This window comes from Thermobia domestica, chromosome 8 (genome assembly GCF_964235325.1).
Source record: "Thermobia domestica chromosome 8, izTheDome1.hap1.1, whole genome shotgun sequence".
In the NCBI taxonomy this organism is placed as follows: domain Eukaryota; kingdom Metazoa; phylum Arthropoda; class Insecta; order Zygentoma; family Lepismatidae; genus Thermobia; species Thermobia domestica.
The window spans coordinates 271,936,831-271,959,774 of record NC_137461.1 but is presented as its reverse complement, the minus strand read 5'-3'; the positions used below and the strand labels follow the sequence as shown (position 1 = coordinate 271,959,774).

General features: G+C 32.9%; 1 protein-coding gene across 1 annotated transcript; it reads right to left on the bottom strand.

Annotated features, from left to right (window-relative positions):
- Positions 1 to 3,811: 3,811 nt before the first annotated feature.
- On the bottom strand, positions 3,812 to 22,095 carry sinu (claudin family member sinuous). Its single transcript, XM_081769813.1, has 3 exons — positions 21,404 to 22,095; positions 10,875 to 11,030; positions 3,812 to 7,723 (listed from the first exon to the last, which is right to left on the bottom strand). The coding sequence occupies exons 1-3, from the start codon at positions 21,675 to 21,677 to the stop codon at positions 7,488 to 7,490; spliced, it is 666 nt and encodes a 221-aa protein (XP_081625939.1). The 5' UTR covers positions 21,678 to 22,095; the 3' UTR covers positions 3,812 to 7,487.
- Positions 22,096 to 22,944: the final 849 nt, after the last annotated feature.

The window sequence follows — 22,944 nt, the reverse complement described above, 5'->3', positions numbered from 1 at the left end:
GAAAACGTTGCTGTACTTTTTCCTTAATGCTTAAGAAACATTGTTTGGGATCGAAATAGCATAACGATTGGGGATTAATTCAAAATTCAATCCCAATACTTTCACTTAAATGGCATAATTAACATTTAATAATAATTCCTTTTTTTCAGTTCGCAACTTGTATTATATGATGGGAGATTCGATTTAAATAAAAAAAATCAACAAAAATTATTTTTAAAAAATCATTATTTTTTTCCCCCTGATTACAATTGTACTAAATTTATCAAGACCAAATAGATGCATTTTCTCTAAAAGTATCAGTATCACAGACATTAATATGAAACAAAATCGCTTCTATGACAAACTACTGCATATAAAACAGTAATTCATCGCTTGGGTGCAGTAATCTAAGATCAAGCTATGGCATCTGAGTGAGTGCATTGTGTCACCCATAAAGATTCAAGAACTTTCTCAATTTGTTTCTGTCCACTCTCTTGTGTTAAAAATTGGGGAGTGGACAGTTTTTAACTCCACTGTCCACTTCACAATGTTTTCCATGTATCTAATGGAAAACATTGTACACCATTTTCTTAACTCGTTCCTCTCCGTTTCATTCTGTTGTTCTTTAAAATCAGTTAAGGTAAACTCTTGCCTTAATCAAGTTTACAATGTCAGCCTTTAATTAATATCCTATAATCTTCTCCTTTAAAACTTCTGACATTACAACAACATTGTATTTCTCAAGATACTCTCTTCATTATATTATATTCTCCGAAGATCTACACATATCTTTACCTAATTCGATTTGCCTTTTCTTACTTAACTCTGTTTACAACTCTACATTATTCTGTCACCAACTTGAACTTACAATAACAAAATGATATCTCTCAAACTCCATAAATAACTATCTTGATATTCCTCAAACTACCTAGCAACTATTGGCACCACCACTTCTCTCTCTCTTTTTCTATTCTTAACACTAACACATTTTCCTCCCTAAAATATATCTCAAGTCTCATTCTGTGTTATACCCCTAACACATTCTCGATCAACATTGCCATAAAAAGTAGCCAGAGTTTAACTAACTATTTACTTGAAGAAATAAGTATGAATTGCTGTTTTTAAATGTGTTTAGTCTAGTCTTGATTTAACTGTAGTGATTAATGATTTTGCACAAGTGTATTCTTGCCAAGATTATCATCTTCCATGGAAATGATGGCTGGTTAACTAAACCAAACAGTATTTACATTTCTGTGGAAAAAAAAAAAAAAAAAAAAAATTGCTTGAAAATTTCGAAACCATCACTGCACTACCAGCATTAATATATTCTCTTCCATTATTTTTTGAACTGAAGATACTGCTCTTAGAAACAATACATTTTTCCAACATACAACCTTAAAAAAATGGCTTTCACTGTGTTCAATACCGCACATACGTACTTGTTTATTGTTTTGCAAGACAGCTTAAAACTAAAAGAAACAGAATATCAGCCGTTCTCTCTCAGTTCCCTAGGTTTTCATTTTTTTTTCTTTCCTTTTAGTTGTATTCTTTCACGAGTATCGCATGCAAGCAGGGAGAGGATTTACCAGTTTGCCGCCCATAGAAATCTGCCATTTTGATTTTTATAAAAATTCTACATTTCAATTTACCATTTTCGTGTGGTAATAACACACAATATTATGGTTATTTATAAATTTACTTTTAAAACAACATGAAAAGTTTAGCCAAATGATAGGACATACATAAATAATTTTGAGAAAAATCAGGACCGTCTTTAAGGGTTAAATTTATATTTCAGAAATAAATATAAGATTAAAAATTTCCAAGAATTCTCGTTGTATCGAGCTGTTATTTTATTTTCGATTAAAAGAACATCCTAATATTTAACGTCTGGAGAAGCTTGTCATGGTTGCCATGATTTGTACTGGCCCCTACTCACTTCCACCATCCCGTCCCCGCCTTCGTCATAGGGCAGTCATAAAATGAGAGATAATATTTTTTTCGAATTTATAATGTTACATAAAGATCAAGAACGCTCCCTAAGGCTAGAGCGTACGTTCAGCACAATGACTACTACAGTCTTCTCCTATTGCCTTAACAGCAGCTCTGGCTTCATTGATGAAGAACCTTTCTCGATGACAGGAAACAGAAAAGCTTGTTAAAATTGGCCCAGCATGTCGTAAGTAATGAAATAAGATATACTGTGTATTAACTCAGAAAATCATAAGTAAAAAGTACCTCAGTACAAGGTCAAAATACCATTAGATAAAGTAATCTAATTAACTATTTATATTATTCACATTCTAACAAAAGTGTAAATACACCACATTATTCGGGTACTGTCGTCATTACAGAAAATTGATGCATATTTTGTAGCCAGTCAGCTTAACGATACTTTTTTTTTTCTGTAAGTAGTTTAAGGTGCTAGGGAAGATCCAGAGTGGAAGTATATATCGAGGTAAATAAAAGCATTTTGTAGTAAGGAACTCATTACATGTTAGCCGTTCCATTACAAGACAGCATCTACCCTTTACTGATATTCAGTTCACGAAGAGAACACATTCAGCGGGATTTAACACGTTAATATTAATCGACTTCGGAGAGAATGGCCAGAGATGATTGTAAAACTGTTCAACCGAAATAAATTGAACTTACGGAACATAAGGCAACTTTTGCTATTTACTGGAACTTTATGTCCATCATAAACATGCACTTGTACGCACACATCGTTTAAAAACACCAGTAGTTGTATAATAATAAATAAAAATATTTTTCTCTAAATTCTTTTATATTTGACGGAATAACATACAAATTTCTTTGGAAAAATATTTTAACATAAATAAGTTTACAGTTTGAAACATATAGTACTGGAAAGTTTACAGTACTGGAATGGGAAATATCGCTGTGCTCCTACAAAATAATTATTTGTATTATATAACAAGTTAGTTGCTGTACAAAGTTAAAAAACGTACATTGCTTTTATGATTTTATAATAATCTAAGGCACATATAAACAGCACAAAACATATTACATATATCAGATCATTATAAATGGACGGAATGAGCATGAACAAGAATATTTTCTGTATTGGACTCAATTTATGGTATGACCTTTCAATATAGTACAAGCCTAAATTTAGATGATTTTAAGGTAAAATAAAAAGACTCATTATAAAATACCAATAGTACACACATTTTGAAAATATTATCTAATGGAAAACTTCTTTATTAAAGCTATTTTAAGATTTAAATCCCTGTCAGGATTGTATTGAGTATGGAAAGTATACCCAGATCAATTTGAAAACATTGCAGAAGCGTAGTGAAAACACATTAACATCATTTAGGTGTCAATGAAATCAAACCATAACGTGCCATATTCCCATTGCCTTTCCTATATACGTCTGACTTTGACGGGTCACGCAAAGGCATAGTACCGGTCACAGGAGAGTGACACAGACGGTACTTACCCGCATGGTATGAAATAAAACGTTATTTTAAAGCATAAAGGGTTCGGCTGCGATTATAACGCGAGTTTGGTTTTTAATAAACAGTTTCTATATTCAAAATATCATATTATATTCGGGACAATACCATAGTTTGTTCCAATACACGGTGAAAGTGCAACTTGGAATGTTACGCGAAACCAGAAAATATTCCATATATAGATTAAAACTAGTGTTCTTAAAATTTGAACAATACTCTTTTGAAAATATTAACAATATACTGCTTAAATACTTTTAAACATATTAAAAAAACATTTCAATTTTAAGTGCTGATTAAAACCTATACTATTTTTTTTAATACCAAAATATTGAATATTGAAAAGATATTGAATACAAATATATTTTTTGAATACGGCACTTACAAACTACCTATAAAAAGTTTCAAAAACAAGATTAAAATCGCAACCAATAATACTCCATAATGATTTATGGACAGAAATACAACTTAGGAGATTCCATACAATTCAGAAATCATTGACAGTAGGTTACTCACAACGGATGATTTTTCCTATAAGCTTTCCTATCAACAACAAAACATTTTCTACATCTTAGAAGAAAAAAAAAAACATACAATTACAAATGAACATAATGTAAATATAAAAAAACGCATTTATCCTTAATATTACCGAAATCTTTCTCCCTATGAGCAGAAAAAACAGTAACTTCTTCTCGATAGTTCTAGAAGTACACAATGCTCAACTGGTTGTTCTAAAAGGACATAATCTCTCTCAATCAAAAATTAAGTACATCTATATGCATTTACAACATTATTCGCCCTCTTACCACCAAAAATATAAGTATCATATAATCTCTTATCACAATCTTACACAAATCTCATTAAAATGGACGGTTACGGTGCATCTTACTTACGATAATACTAATGAGAAAAGAAATGAAGTACTATAACTAAAATGAGTAACTAGTACTACTAACGTGATATTTTTAGATACATAAAAACTTCTTGTATAAAAATACAAAATTTTCTGGCTGCCCTCTTCAACCTTACTATTTTATTTCTCTCTGCTCATTAAAAAAAGTCAATCAGGTACTTTTTATACTGCAAAACTTTTCTGTGTATCGTCCTTGAAGATGTGAAACCTCGTATGTACAATTTGTTGATTTTTCAGGAGACGAAAAAAAAAAAAAAAAGTTACTATATCTAATCACAATATTAACATTTCAGACCTAAAAGGTGTTTTATTCTTTAAAAACACACTGATACAGCTGCTCTCATCACAGCACATATGGCTATAATACATTGAACTCACTGGCATACGAGATATCACCTGAAGTTGCCAAGAATCGACATGCATGCAAACGCTCTAATCGATTGTTTCTCAGCAATCGATGTTTTGTAACACATGACGGTTTGCTAGAACATAGATTACTGCTTTCTCATCAGGTTTCTGCCAAAAACTCAAAATCGCAAAAATTGGACATACAAGGGTTCACATCTTCAACGACGTTACACATCTGGCTGTCTCCTTGAACTTTAACTCCTCTAAATATTGTTTTCTTCAATATTTTCATATGCCCCTACTGAGATTCCTTTCTTATAAAGTTATCTTCCTTAAATTACATATAAGCACGATTTCTTATCTTCTTTCAAATGTTTATCAAATTCTTCCTCGTACCTGTTGATTTTAACATAATCACTCTTCAATACAAAGCATGAAGATGATGCGAATTCTACAGGAAAAATAAGGCAAAAAAACATTCACAGCTTACTATTTTAAGAGAACCATACTCATAGTATGCCGTAAGAGGTTCAAACTACTGGGTAACTACTTTCTTTACTGGTATGCTTAATATAGACATGTCATTACCGATAAAATGACTATATCATAGAAACATGTGTACGAAACAGAAGTCGTTTTAGATTCAGCAACATAGTTCAGAACTTAAAAGTAGCCAAACTTTGTTATCTCGTAACAAGTTTATCGTAAGATCAAGATTTAATGAAGAATTGTACAAACAAAAATTTCATATTATTTGGAATGTTACTATGTGTTAAATCTGATCCATTGTTTACCTATAGTATTGCAGCTAATAAAAGTACCCACCCTAAGCATGAGCCGGATGGAACGGCCCATTTAAGTAGTTTTCTTTGATGTTGAAACAAGATAATTTTCTGTAAGCGAACTACAAATAAACAGAGGCAAGTGTTCGGAATTTAATAACGAAGGATCATCTACGAAGAGGGTGTATTCTTTTGAGCTAGGGAAGTTAATTTCGACATTCTTTCACATGTCAAGGTCGTTCTTCATAAAGTTTAGCAAAACACCCTGCTTTATTTATTTACTGAAAGATAAGTGCTCTAACAGTATTCTAACTATACAGACATAGCCTGTCGCTATGTAATGTGATCGCAACCTCCCCATTCCTCTCCAATTTTATTTATCTCGTAAAATTTATGTAAGTATACGAAAAATGACAAAAGCTAACCATTAAATGCCAGTGTTCAATGTAAGACAGGTGAAACTGATGTATATATTTGTATATTCAATTGTTAATTAACTCTGAAATCAAAGAACTAGCAAAATAAATTACGAAACATGGACAGAGCTTTTTGTAAATAATAGTATGATTTATGGAGCAACAAATGTACCAGTTAACTCCTTAATCACTGACCGTATTAATATGTACAAAACGCTACTTGACAAAATATTAGTACTTTAATAAAATCGTACACATATATAGACTTTCTGCAGTGAATTACTAAACTTTCCTATACATACATATACTAGTTCGCTTTTAAGCAACTGTATGGTACATCCATCTGCTGATGGACAGGGAAAGAGGCATCAATCATGCATAGTGGTTTTTATTTTTTGTATCCTTTACATGATGCATATTGTAGAGGACAAAACAAACACTTTTCCAATAATCAAAAATATTTCAATTCAGTAACAAGTCACGGCTGTGACTCAAAAAGAAATACAGATGAAACATTTAGTGGAATAACAAAGAAAGAGGGAGAGGGGGAAGTTCTGGAAATGAAACACGGCTGATTCTGGTCTAAACTATTACCAACATTAAGTACCCTGTTCATACAACGAAACGTAACTACCACACCACACAGAAAATTATCTTAATGATTGTATATACATGTGACAAAAATTAACTTTCATAAAAATGTTTTAAAATATCAACATGGCATTCACATCGCTTACCTTTTTTGAACACTGGCCTACCTTTACAATATGGCAAAATATAGCTGATCCATCACACACATTGATTGAATTATGCATTCAACCTAACACTTACTTTAAAAAAAATGATCGACTGGATGTACCTGATTGATAAAACTCATATACTTAAATATATAAATATATATATTTATATAAAACTCACTGTACTATCATAAAATCTCAACAAAGCACTGAGATACGCAATCTGGAATGTTTGTAAATGCCAAAATACTATAAAAATAATTTTTAAAAATCTGCTTCTTGAAAGATCCATAAAAAAGATCAAAATTTGGACATATGGACCGCTCTATCTTCGCTTTCTGCTAGCATACAAGTTGATATCAAGACAAAAAGTACAGTATTTACAACTCGTGTATACAGAATACTGTACCTGAGACAAACATGGCATATGCATCCTCTGTATGCAGAGAAATATCTTAAGACAAATGTAGCAATTGTAACATCCGTGAGCAAAACTGTGTTTATGCCAAAGGTTGTATTTACGAAATATACAAACTCAATTTCCTACCGCTCGGCAGCTTTACACCATAAATCCTGCTTCTCACATATTTAACGCAGAACAATATCTTGTTAATCTATTACGTAATTAGTAAACATACTCATTTTACTAAATCATTATAACACATAATACAAAATAACATATATACACATCCATACATAAAAGGCAACCGCAGGACTTTTCGCGTTGTCCCAAATCACACTACCTTAATGTAAAGGTATGAAAACTAAAAGAATACATTATCTCACAATGTAATACTAAAAATGAGCTGTTACCCGTACACTGATAGACAACATTACGCTTTAGTTTCTTCCAGCGTAAATCTTGACTGTGATTCCTTCAAATATTTCCGCTTCTTTTTCTGAATGTTTGCCTCCACTAAGAACAGAATTCCAGCAATGTAACACATGAACACTCCGACAACTGCTAAGCCAAATGCCCAACCAAAGTAGTTATTCTCCGGTTCAGGCATCCATCCTTTACCATTGGCTATAGAACCAAATACAATCACAGCTATTGAACCAACGAATCCTGTGGAAATAATATTAATAATCATAGATACTGATTGAATTGAATTGAATTGATTTTGAGTTTAACGTCCCGTTCAGCAGCGATGCTATATGAGACGTGGACCTACTGATTAACGTGGAATCCGAACCACATGAGCTCCCGCCGGGAATAGATACTGATTGAATGAATTTTATCGGAATAACCATATAATTAAAATAAAACAGAGACCTGTATATCTGCTAAAACGGGATCAATTTGATTATGTGTTTTTCCATCTGGTGAGGTCCAAGTATGTTCTCTACGAACATTAATTCTTGACTGAGTATTAAGCAAATCGTCAAAGGAATCTTTCTATCTATTCAAAATGCTACGTATCTGTATCAGTGAGAACAGGTATGCTTAAACATACCTAAAATGGCTTTTCATTATACAATGGAAGCTCTGAAATGTGACAAACAACAGTGGTTTATGTAAATAAACGAACCGCTAACGCAGATGGGGGTCCCCATTGAAAATTTAAATGCATTCCCGAGTTATTATAATTGTTAATAGTTATTATAATTGAGTCAGTTCAGTTCCTTCACTAGTTAGAGAAATGAACTATCCACTGTGAAAATGCATCACATAAAATGAGTACGTGACTGGTGTACACATTTATTAACAGTATAATTACAGATTTATGATGGTTTCCATATTATTTTCAGTTCCTATGTCCCAAGAACATATGTTCGTTCAATAATTAAAGCGAACCTGAACAATGTTATATATATATATATATATATATATATATATATATATATATATATATATATATATATATATATATATATATATGCTTCATGGTTAGTTTCGATCATTATTATAATTTGTTCCATATACTCAATAACCAATCATACTCGTTTAGTTGTAGTTCATCATTTAATTCACATGCCGCTATGTAGATCTAACTACCCTGAAAAAATAAGTCCAATTTATGAAAGCTAAAACAACCACATTTCCGTTTTCTATTTTAAGAGAAGAAAACAGCACTAGTTGCACAATGAATTCTAACAGACATTTTCTCATTATTCTTACAATTTTCATTTCTGCGGAATCCTTGTATTATCTCGCTTCCTACTTCTAGAACACAATGGAAATCAAAACCTGAAATAGATCAGATGATTACAAAAATTCTGAACACCTCTAGACCGATCTAACAGGTACATTATAAAATGTTCATTCAATACATAGCCCTATACACTGAGTGACTGGTAATTCGACCTATTCCTTAAAAAGGGGTTAAACTACAAAAAATTTGAAACAAATCTGTCCCTATGAACCGGAGGTCAGAAATCAGTGGTTTCGGAGGAATTTGCACTTAAAAAAAAAAAAAAAATCAATTTGCAACCAAAAATTGTAAATTGTGAACGAACTATTCCATTCTGATACCAAACTGTTAAGTTTCTAATAACTAACGAAAGAAATACTACTGTTTTTTTTTTTCTAAAAATAAATAAATAAATAAATAAAAAGAAAAGAAACAAAGTCAGACATGAATGGGTCATAAATCGTAAATTGTACTATTGCTTTTTTAAAAAACTCCTTTATATCAAAGTGAATAAAAAAAAAAGTTACGACGTTTGGTGTACAATAGCTAAAACGACTACGTCATCTAATAATCTTTCCACAAAGGTAAAAAAAAAAAAAAAAAAAAAGTTAAAATTTAGAAAGAGCTAGAAGATAAAGCACTGTAACACTTATTTGAATTTAATTTGTACACTCACTTAAGCGTGAGAAAGTTGTTAATGTGGAGAAGTAAATGGGAAGTCCTGACTTCGCGCCAAGCATATCAGGCCACTTCCACACTCGTTCGATTTTCCAAAACCGGCTACGCGGAAGATATGGCATCTTTTTTCAGTAGTACTTTAATCATCAGCTATTAGAAAAGTTCATCTCCTCTACGAAAAAAAAAAAAAAAAAAATCTGCCGCAAAACTTAGTGTGCATCATGTATGTTTTTACGAGAGAAAATGGCCATGCTGCTCGAGGATGTGCCGCTAACTACCAAAAAAAAAAAAAAAAAAAAAAAAAAAATTACCAACATGACGTTTCAGTCCACTTTTACTGAGGCGTACAACAGTGGCTGGACAATAATTATTCACTCAAACGGATCGGTTGAAGTGGCCCGATATAATGTCCAGCACGAAATCCGGATTTATGAATGCTACTTCTACGTTTGGAGTCACATGAAAGATGTCGTACCGCTAGCACCGTAGATGAGTTGAGAGAGAGAGAGAGGGAGAGAAAGAGAAAGAGAGAGAGATAGAGAGAGGATTTTAGTACCAGCCTAAGCACATAAAAGACATGCTTCCAACGCGAATGACAGTGACTGAAGTATGTCGTAGGCTGCATGCTTGTATACCCAACCAAGGGAGGCACTTCGAACAAGATTTGTAATTTGTAAATGTATTTTCGGTTCTCTTCATTAATCTTAACTACTCTGCAACTTTCTCTCATTTACTTCTCTACACTGACAACTTTTTCACGCTCAAGAGAATTTCTAAATCAAATTCAAATTAGTGCTACAATGAGTTTTTGTCCTAATTTTTTCGAAACTTGACGACATTTATACCTTTGTGGAAAGCTTATGAAATGAGTTAGTCATTTCAGCTATAAATAATACTTTAACAATTTGTACACCACGTGCCTTTATTTATTTTTAAGTTATTCGCTTTGATATAAAGCAATTAAAAATGCTGATTTGCGATTTATGACCCCTTCATGTCAAACTTTCTGGTGATTTTGGATACGTTCCTTTATTTATTTATTTATTTATTATTATTATTTTTGCAGAAGTATTTCATTCATCAGCTATTAGAGAAGTATCAATTTGGTGGTCAGAGTGAGGTAGTTTGTTCACTATTGGCAGTTATTGGTTGCAAGTCGGCAAATTATTAAAAAATCACAAATTTGCAGATTATTCCGAAATCACTGATTTCCGGCCCCCGGTTCACAGGGACAAATTTGTACCAAATTAATTGTTCAGTAACGCCTTTCAAGAAATGAATCGAATTACCAGTCACCCTGTATATATATATATATATATATATTGATAAATATTATCACTTTACTAATTAGTCTTCATGTATTTACCTATGTAATATTTCTTTCTCTTTGTTTTAAAATGCACATACCTGCTACTAACAGAATGAGTCCAATAACGTATATCAGCTTCACGAATTTCTCTTGATCTGGTCCACAACACAGGAAGTACAAAAGAACCAATCCGAAGGAGATCAGCACAAATAAGAAGCACAGGGTGAAGAAAAACTGCGTAGCAATAATGAAAGCTGGAAAACAAAATTAAAGTTATATTACTCAAACAGAAGTCCTGTGTTCACGAGAGTGAATCTGAAAAATTTTGTTCATTATAAAACACTCACTGAATTAACCTTTTGTGTTTTAGTAGTTACTCCATGAAGCCACCTTAATGTATGTTTCCTTTCTGCTTCCCGTACTTTCTGGTAGTTACACGATGAAACCACGTCGCAGCACTGATTATTATTGTTGCCATCTTCTGTACAGAAGTACACCTACCCCTTACGTACAGAAACCACGTGGAAAAACAGCAGTGAAAAATTACATAGAAAATATTATTTATCATTTTTCTCGTTTCGTCTCTAAGTATCTAATTAAAATATTAGATACACGCCGCCAAAATTTCTTTATCAGATTAATGTTTTTATCCTCAAAGAGTTAAACAAAATAATTTTATATAATATTCCGTTAATGTATCCGTACTAATTTTAAAAGAAACATGTTCATAATATCAATCAAATAAAATCAATTGTTACAGTCCCACAATTTCCCTGGGGATTAAAGGAGAAGTTGATAATGAGGGAAATGAAAAGAAAATCTATGGAATGGAAAAGAAGTAGGAAAGGGCAGTAGAATTCTATAGATACGATCTTATCCATAGTAAACTCTCATTCCACTTTAGTTCAATTTCATTATGTCATCTCACCTGCAACAACTATTTGCTCTTTATTATTGACACAAGAATATACAAAATGTAAACAAGAAATGAAACGAAATAATTCACATTCGACATGAAATAAAATTAGTTCTCGATGACATTTTTACCTGTAAAACTGGAATCTTTCACTTCCAAAAAGTAACACACACTTCCTCTCTTTCGGGAAAGTAAAACGTTATTTAAAAAATCAAAAAATAAAAATAAACTTTCTTCTTTGGAAGAAAAAGATTTGTTAATAACTAATTATACAAATAAATAAACTTATCCTACCTCTCCGATACAAGCAGAGATGCAAAAAAAGCCGGCTTTTTTGAATCGATGGTTTTTTTTCACATAAAAAGCCGGCTTTTTTGGGAAAAAAAACGAGAATTTTGGAAATTTTGGCTTTTTTCAACTTCATGATTTTTCTATCTAAATAGCTTTCTTATAGTATATTCTATAGTTAGATAAAAATTCCATGACCTGAATGTGATATTTCGCTCTGAATTCACCATCAAGATGGATGGAGCACATGTTTTACGAATTAAAGCTAACATGAAGAATGTAGTATTTGAGGGTAATTTTAGAGGCTATTTAACTTTATTTTAACTTTTGAGTTATCGACATCTTTTTTCTTCTCTAGTTTGTAGTCCGTGTTTCATTTCTAAGAGCTTTTAGTACTCTAGCTTCTAGCGCAAAAGTTAAACTTGCCCGTTTTTCTATTTATCCGTCAAAGCGTACGTTTTTCAATATATCCGTCAAACCGTACTTCCACATTTCTGTTATACTGTAGCTGTGAAGTGATTTAGCAATAATTTTCCGGACACAACCTTGAATACCAATTTATACAAATAATCAGTAGCGGATTTAGAAAAGTACTTTAGGAGGTTTTTTTCTGATTGTTTCGTTTCCTAAAAAGTCCTAATTTTATTTGGGAAGTGCTTGAAGTTTATGAGTACAGGCATAACTAATATTTCGTTTCGTTTATATGTTTAGCAATAATCTTCCGGATACAACTTTAAAAATCATTTTATACTGAGAATCAGTGGCGGATTTAGAAAAGTATTTTGGGAAGGGTTTCTTACTAATGTTTAGTTTTTATAAACATTCGTAATTTTTATTTGACGGGAGCTTAAAGTTTATGAGTAAAGGCATAAATAATAGATATTTCGTTTGTTGCAGACATTCCGTAACTTTGGGGAACGGACTTCAGTTCGAAAGACCGCCCCCCTAACCTTCGCAAAACCGTCACTGCTGGTAATTAGTAATAATAACGATTTAAAAACAATAAAAAAGGAAGTCGCCCAACTCACAGTACACGCATTATTTCTACATTCACAGATGGAATGAAGAAAAGCTTTGTCAGAATGGTCGAATGCTGGTTGAATCCCGGACTTCCCGATAGAAGCGCAAAAGCTAATCAATCAGTCATGTTTGTTGTGCAGTTGTATTTAGCTTAACTTAAATATATTCCGTAGTCTTTTTTTGGGGGGGGGGGAGTTCCGTAATGATAAGTTGAATCCCTCTTGTTAAAAATTCAGAAAACTTGAGGATTGGGTAAACTGTGATGGTGGTTCTATAAAACTTAACTGTAGAATTTCAAGAATATACAGAACCAAAAGCTCTAGATGTGCAGCCTTTAAGTGTATCATATAAATCTAAGTATTTCTCTTATGTTTTATTTTAATTTTATTTTGTTTCAAAAAGAGGGTATGGAATATTTTGAAGTAAAAATACTACATACTATTTTGCTAGTTATTTGTGTATTTTTTAAAAAGAAGTGTTTACTTTTAGGGTTGGCTGATTTACACCAACTTTTTTTTTTTAATAACTGGTTTAAACCACAAAAATAAAAAGAATGAAAAATGCGAATCGTGTGAACTTCATGGTAACGTTTCCAGATATCAAACTACCTGCAATAGTTTTATTTCCCTTTCACCTTTTAATCAAGGTGTCCCATGTTCAATTCTCGGTCGAACCACAATCCTTCTTTCATGCGTAACCCAAGTAGCGGTTCGGATGTCAGTTTAAGCGAAAGTCTTCTCCTTGATAACCTCGGTATTTCGTAAGGATGTTAAGCCTAAATATACGAAACAAACCAAATTGTATATTTCTACATGCCTAAATGCGTGCTGTTTTATAAAGAAGCCAAGATTGCTTAAATATATTGATAGAAATTGGCAAAATTTATCGATTGCCTACGTAGCTTCCAACATTAGCTTGGATTGGACTTTCAATGATATCTACGTACCGGTACTAAATTTGTAATTTAATACCTCAGTTTTAGCGTACTGATTATGGTACGTTGACCTTTAAATTTTACATGCAAAGCAATAACAGGATTTTCCCGTTATTGTCTTACATTTCAAGTAATGACGGGATTTTCCCAATGGCTAGGGCGGGAGATTCTCAACTTAAGAAATTTACTGACCGCACTTCTTTAAGCTTATGGGAGTTCTTCTGGCATAACCCCACTGTTGCATAATAACATCAAGGCGAAACAAACTTAGGCTATTTCTGTGAATATGTAATATAAATACATAAAGCAAAACATCTAAGTCAAAAAAGCCTGGTTTAAACATCCCCCAAAAAACGGCATTTTCAAAAGCAACCTCGGTTCTTGCCAACTCTGCTTACTTTTGTATATAGGAGGTTAAAAAATTCTTATTATATACATTGGTTAATCCTGTGGAATTCATAATGTAAATATGTTGAAGAAAAATTGTTTGAAATATTTTTTCGAAATTCATAGTTTATTTTCGATGTTTTATATTATTATCAGCATCAACCACTAATTAAATTATTTTTTGTGTTATAGAGAAGCGATACAAAGTCTGTTTTATCAATTTAAAGCAGTATTTTGAAAAAAGCCCAAAATTTCCGAAGCAAAAAAGCAAGGCAGAAAAAACCGAGTTTTTTTCCAAAAAATGCCGGTTTTTTTCCGAGCCCTTGCATCTCTAGATACAAGTAATTTAATATGTAACGAAATATTATTATTTATATCTTCATATATTTGGTAGACACAGCTGGGATACATATATTAAGGAAAGTTTTTAGGTTTGAATTTGGTAAGACTGGGTGCACATGCCCACACATTTAAGCTCAAACTTTCTCTCTATAAGATACTGGTTGATTTTCACATTTGAAAACTAAATCTAACAAAAAATAATCAATAAAATCTCACTCAAAGTTTTACAATATTTACCAACTACTACAATCTAAAATAGTTATTATTCTGAACAACCAAATTATTGCTGCACAGTAAATGAAAATAACTTCTTACTATTAGTATCCAATTCATGCAATTGTTATTAAATCATTTGAATACACTCTTATGTTTCCTTCAGTAAATCATAACCTAATAACATACCAGACACTTTAAAAGGATCTTATCAATGTTGATACGGACTTAACGAGACGTGAATTATCGGAAACATAAACACAGATATTCCACAAAAGCTAATTATTACTTTCTGCACTAAAGTACTCGTAACTTTCTTCTCCTTTCTTCTTAAAAAATTGTCTGCAACTTTAGCCTCACCAAACCAGAAAAATGTGAACTGTCACTTCTCTACATTTAAACCAGTTCTTGAAATTTGTGTTCAGTTGAGCCACACTAATCCATATAAATCGTAAAGGTCATTTTACATTAATAACAACTGGTTAGAGAAAATCATTTGTAAGAGCCGGAAATTGACTTTCCGCGAAGAAGTTGGGCAAATAAAAATGATTTTAGAGAAGAAAGTGATGATTGGCTTTCCTGAATTTCTGTACATGTTTCTGATGATTCACGACTCAGTTAACTCCTCTAGGATAGTCCAACATTAAGAAGATCCTTGTAAGAAGAGTCTGGTACCTGTAACTAGGTTATGGATCATTAAAGAAGACATCACAATATGTCGAAATAATTTAGTTCCAATTCTCTGACGAGGTAAATGGGCAGTAGTTTTTGTTATTTCTCAAGTTCTTTAAAAAAACTATAAGTTTGATAAACTAAAAAAAATATATGAAATCTTTCAGTTTTGCGTCCCATGACTGCCGGCTAGGTGGGAAGGAGACGGTGATGACGAGAAACGAATGAAATGACGGAATGAAGAAAGTGGAAAGAAACGGGAGAACCCCGAGAAAACCACATGGTGTTTGTCCACCACAAAGTTCACTTGGCGCGAGCTGGTACCGAACCAGGAACCGCACGCAACAAAGGTGAACACTCTGCCACTAAGCCACCGCGGCCCTGTTAGATAAGTTAATTTTAAGTTTGTTTTCAAGGCAATGAAGAGAGAAATAATCCATCAATTCAAACAATTTTAAAGCTTTTAGTTTGGCAGTCGCACAATTACGACTGAATTTATCTCTACTGCTTACAAATTACTCCATGAGGGGTAATTCGAAGGCACGGTTGTAAAATGTATCCTGAGATACACATATTGTGAAGGATAATTTATTACAAAAAAAAAAGAAACTTTACTCTTTTCAAATTTGTAAGCAGTTTTCTATTCAACAGAAGAAAAAAAGAAGCAACTTATGGATAATTATATCAACGCTAACAAAACGTTGGTTTTAAAATTGTTAATTTATACAAGGATTGCTATATTTAATGGTATGAAAATACTAAACATTCAGCTTCAAAATAAAAGTTAAATTAAAAAAAAAAAAAAAAGAACTTGCAAAATAGAAGTTAAGGCGTGACAAAACTTTCTTTAAAATGGTCATACATAATGGTACATGTACGGTCAGAGGCAGAAACTGCTAAGAATTAGACACATGCATCTCGAGATTGGAAAAGAACAGGAACCAAATGTGATTTCTCGTAGCCTTTGACTGTGGGGATAACAATTTAGTTAAATTAAATACGTGATCATTACATTAATTACTAGTTCCATATTTCCGCGTGGTTTCACTAAAATTCGCCGCCAGTTGTAATAATTTAGCATACACATTATCACTGCTAAGTTCCGTACCACTGTCATAACACAATCATGAATCCATACTATTAGTTTCATACCTACAAGATTATAACTAATCCATATTATTCTATATCACATCAAGTAAATCTCACCTAGATAAACTATTACAGAAACTCTTTGGTTCATTTCGATACTTTTATTTCAATAGGCATTATACTCGCCAATACTATTTATCAACAAGAATGAAAAAAAAAAGTTCTATTTCTTTTCTCTTCAATTCTTTAAATGTATTGTTGGCGTTTTTTTTTTTTTTCCTCTAACCGTACAACATGAAATATAGAACTAGGAATTACCGGATCTAGTTGTAATGATCATTTATTTAATCATTTAATTTATCCCCACAATCAGAAGATGCGAGAAATAAAATTCGGTTCATTTTCTTTTCCAATTCTCGAAATGCTATGTCTAATTCTTAGCACTTTCTGCCCCTAACCGTACAGTACCTATCACATAAAATAATCGGATGTTTCTTGGCACATTTGAACGCATTGCATAGGACTATACAAAAGAATTTTAACAATTTGCTTTTTGGCCCATAGAATTATGATAGTTTTTAAACAAATTCAACTCTATCATATGATATGTTAATCACATTTAAAGAAAAAAATTAGATCAGCAAGTTATGACCACTGAAATAACAAAAGCAGGACATAACAGGGGCGAATTAATAAAACTGTTACATGAGAGCATTGTAGGCATTTGAAGTATACATTTTTGTATCCTTACTAGACCTATTATGCCTACTTTGGAACAAAACTGTAAACTCTTCCACTGAAAAAAAAATTATTAATAGATTAGACCTAATTTTAAAGGTAATGAAGTACAAAATAGCCTATAATGCGGGTAATAAAAATTTCGTACAATGAAAATAATAATAATAATACGTGATGACAGCGAAGGATAAGGATTTTAAGGCAAACAGAAATAAGAGGAAACGCAACAAATTCACCAATTACTCTACTTTTGCCATAATAAATGTTGCCTCCCCATTGCCCCTTACTCTGACACCCAACTACCCTACACGGGATAATTGGGAGACAATTTATTACATCGTAACTCTCGACATGTTACTTCAACAAATTTGGCATTTTCTACACATCAACCCATGGACATAACATGCACAATATACGGAATAAGGCATTCTGAACAATTGAGCTCATGGGATACAACTGCTTGCCACTTTTAGTTTCAACAGTATGGCATATGTGTCGAATATACTTTTTCGATATTTAAAAGTGGCTATTACAGATGAGCGTACTTGTTAGCTGTGAAGAGAAACTAAGTGATACATCCAAATTATCTTATCTTATCCTACAATATTTTGGAACCCCAAAATGCTGATACACACTCACCTAGCTAAACAGTTATATAAACAATAACCTTCGTGCATTTTCAACGAACTTAAGAAGTTCGTTACTGAATTCTCTATGTCTGTATGTCTGTCTGTTATTTGCGTTTTTTTGCAATTTTGAGTCCTCCATTCGATAGAGCATCCAAAACTCTGAGAAAGCGATGGAATTTTTCGCGTTATTTTTACCGTTCCCGATATTGGCCAAAAATGGCCGATTTCCGGAGATTTAAGCATCCAGATCTCTGGAGCCATAGGCCATAGAGAGTTGATGTTAGTGTTGATCAATACCTAAGAGGATGGTGAATATTTTGGTACCAAATAGTAATCGGTGGCCACTGGCAAACTGGCCACCGTTTCCCAGATATTGGCCCAAAAAGTTCGAATTTCGGGAGATTTGAAGAGCCTTTTCTCCGTAGAGAGATGATATTTTGCAAGAAACAGAAGAAGGTGTGGATATAATGATTTACTTTTACATGTAGTGATAATCACAGTTATCCTTCCCCCTCCATCCTTTTTAAGTTCGTTCTGGCAATGTTCTTGGAGCATTCTCAACTGGTTATAATGCTATATTTTCTACTTAGAATGAACTATCCTTCTTACTTGACTGTGCTATAAAAGAATTGGTATGTTAAAAATCGTTCAGTATAATCTAATATGTATTTTCTTTTAATAATACCAAAATCAAACCAGTTGAGAATGCTCTAAGAGCACTGCCAGAATGAACTTAAAAAAGAATTAATTTTTCTTATTAACTTCTACAGACTTTATACCAAGTGTTCTATGTACTTTATTATTATACTCATTAAACAATACTTCTAATATAGCTATCCATTTACAAATTCCTTGAGTATTGAATTGTTCCACATGTTTCGTTTAAGAGTTCTGTAAAAACGTTCAACGAGACGCTGTTTTACGAAAACATGCTGAAAATTCAAAAATTCGCAAAATATCATCCCGAGATATGGCTCCTTAAATCTCCCGAAATCCGAACTTCTTTGGAAAGGGAAGAATGGCGCAGAAATTTCCATCACTTTCTTAGATAATTTTTGATGCTCTATCGATTGGAGGGCTCAAAATTGAAAAATTCGCCAATAACACACACACTGAGAATTCAGTAACGAATTTCTTAAGTTTGTTGATAAAGGAAATTTTTACTGATACGAGTTTAAAAATGTAAGTTCACTGGTATTAACATATGATGCTCAAGAGTTGGTTGGAGTCTAGCGCCTCCTTTGAACACTGAGGTTACACGAGACGTCAACCTACGGTTTAAGGTAGAATCCAAACCACCATATGCGTTCAAATGTAGATTCTCCTACCGGGAAACGCGCCTGCGACCCCGTGCACGAGAAGAATTTAGAACCCCCATATAGGTTAGTAGCTAGGTTGTACCAAAGTTTAATATTTAATTCAGATAGTAGTGCCGAGTGAGCGTTAGCGAGTGAAGGCGGGTTAGAGCCCCGCAGGGCACGATTTCTGTGTTTATTACAGCTACGTGGGAAGGGGACCTGTTCTAGAACCTTTCCCCCGTGCACCAAACGCACGAGCGCTAGCCACTAGGCCAGCAGACAGAGCATACGCTCGAAACTTTTTTTATGATAAATTTTCTGTCGGCATTAGGGGTCCACGGAACATTCTGACTAATAAAAGATATCCTTACTTCAGACTAATAAAACGTTTCAGACACTACTCTACACCTTCACCGGGAAGCAGAATTGCAAATAAACAACAGTTCATTATCTTTCATATGGCAATAGCCACGATCGGAGACACGGATGAGTTTCACGGATGAGTATCAATTCATTTACTTTGGAATACTTATTTAAGAACACTTACTTTGTGCCCTCAGTTTAAAACAACCTCGTAACAACATAAATTCTATTAAAATTTCAGTGCAGGTTAAGATTACGAGGTCACTTAAAGAAAAAGTAAAATCGGATAATTCACAGAAGAAAAGTAATGTTTACTTGTGTACGCAGCAAACATGTAAGTCACCCGTGAACATAGACAGGATTGAAAATTGTGGTTCTTCACTATGCAATTGCAATGCAAAATTAGGTCGTAGTAATAATCAAACACAAGTTGGTGTTTGTGATTATTTATTTACTTGTCGTTTTTATGGCATATAAATGTGAGGGATATTATTTCTGGTACATACTGCTGTATCGCCGGACCAATTTGAAAATCGAAAAAAAATTCCAAAATATACTGCATTCGGCTAGATTACTTTCAGTTACGTTAGATTACGTTATTAGGCGTGCAGTTTCACTACACGGATTCATAGTATAAGTAGTAGTAGTAGGAACGGGTTAGAAGCCCCACAGGGGTTGGTTGGGTTCTGTTCTCGACATAAAATGGACAAATTAAAGGCTTCCAGAAATTTTTCTGTAAATTTTACAATCTATGGATCCGTATAGTAAAACAAGTGTACCTCTCAGCTAAATAGACCATCCGCCTCCACAAACAGTGCCGCTTACAACATCAAAAAACAACAAACAAATACCACTCTTAACTTTTACTATTCCCCTTATCTCCCTTGTACTCATTCTTTCTCACTAACTTAAATACATTCTCCAATTAACTCGGTAAATTTCCTAATATTGGTCCGGCGATACAGCACTTAAACCCGGATATTTGCAGATATATTATAAATCTGTACACAGTTGTGGACGGGCGCCAAAAAAATAATTTATCTAAGTGGTATTAGGAGATAATTACCGCTAATGAAATAAGAAAAATTATTTTTGAACAATTTTACTGGCGCTCCGCAATTTTACCTAGGATAATGTGTTACAGCAGGAGCCACTTGCATAAAATGTCAAATCCCCCCCCCCCTTTACAAACAAATTCTAGGAGAGTATAGGCGTCAAGAGTATGGTAGGTGCAGTGAAGTAGAGTAGGGTAGTTTCTTTTCCTTCTGTAATACCTACCCTTTACACCTGACATCTGGGGTATGTATTTCCCAACAGAAAAAATGGGCATATTTTTGGAACTGGAGGGCCAGAATATTTTGCTTAAATTTCGTGCTGTCTTGCTATATTTTCTGTATTGTTTGATGGTTTAGATAGGTTACGTTAGGACATTTGAATTTGGGGGGCCATAATTCTTTACTTAAAATTCTTACATTCTTTTTATATTTTCTGTGTTTTTGATGGTTTAGGCTAGGTTAGGTTATGTTAGTAATTACACTTACGTAACATCAACTCATTTCTCCTGTAAACATGGTTATTTTATCTCTTTTTGGCCCCCCAAATCCAAAATTATTCCAAAAAATGTACAAGGCATTACAGTATTATTTCTACCAAGAAATATGGGTCAATTGTTGTGTAGATTAAACTCCGTATTCTTAATCTGTGCATCTATTAAAATGTGAAAGAAATCCAAACTTACGTGGTAGAAGAAAATCACGTATTTCATAGTATCCCGTTGTGAATGGGTCATAAACCCACCGACACCCAACAAAAAATCTGCGTTGATAGTCATCTTGAGGGTCTGGAAGAGATCTAAAACAATGCGTCCATAATCCGAGCTTGTCTAACTTTGCACCTGTTATTCTATAGTCACTCACAAGCCATGCTGGTGAACAAAAGGAAACTGCAACGCATACAAATGCTATAACGAAAATACCAATTCCTGTGTTTCCAGATAACGTACGTTTCTTCATTTTGGGCCACTCAGGTTTCCACCTCCTCTTCGTAATTTTTACTTTTTCAAAGCCTGGCTTTGCTAAAACGTGGACACAGCTACAGTGTGAACCTCACGGATGTTATGTATTACGTTCAGAAGATTTAACAGACTAACATTGCATGTACATATATAAACAAATAAAAACGGTACCGCCTTACAAGCAAACAGCAGCAGTCGTGTCTTCCTAACGAATCTTACATGTCTACCTCTTGGTAGAATGTGGAGCACGATAAGAATTATCGTTAACAGTACCTAGCGGTTCATAAAGTACCACACAGTCATTATCTTTTGCTTTTCGCCATTGTTACTAACTTTTAACTATATAAACACTTTCACTTGACGCTCGTTTTGTCTTCATTATCATGTCTACGCCCTGAAACAGGAGCGCCAACTCCTATACGAATTCAATTTTTTGTCTTTAAAAAAAAATTGAATTTTCCGGAGGATTTACTTTTAAATTTTCTGTTAGTACGTCTCAAGAAGGTATATATATATCTATTAAACATTGAGTAAGAAAATTAAAACATTTACACTGTCCAGGAATTGTTCTTATTTTGTTTCAAATGGTATGTTTCAAAGTTTTCTCTAGCAAACGAATCTGGAAGCGAAAGTAAAATTAAGTTGGCAACGATTTTAGCATACAATTTCGAACGGCATCTTTTTAGGTTCTTCAATGCTACCAGCTCTAACTGGTGCTTACTCATAGTTCTAGTTGTGAAATAATTTATTGAGTCATGAATTTATTGTCTCCATTTTTGTTCAAATGAAAACAGAAATGTGGAAAGTATTGCAAGCAGTAAGTAAAAATAATAAAGAAAGTAAATATAATAGCATATAATAGAAAAAAATATGTAAGTGCATATAATTTTTGGTTAAAATGCGACATTATCATTTTCAATTCTCGTTGGTTAGATTCACAGTTAGGAAATCAATTAAAAATTTTAACGGATTAAAGTTACAAATTATGACTCTGAAATAAATAATTTATTAAATTTTAAATTAATGAATGAAAAAGTAACGCTTAATATTAAAGCTAATTTCAAAATGAACTGATTAAAATTAAATCATATTTTTCTCCTCAACCATAGGTTGGTGGACAACGGAAATTTTGAACCTTGTCTCTCCCTTGGGAAAGTTGTTTTATACTTTGCAAATAATTTACCACAAAATTAAAAGTAAAATTGACAATTCTCAATACTATGCAATAATAATTCCTATGGATTGCGAAAGTTAATGTAAAATTT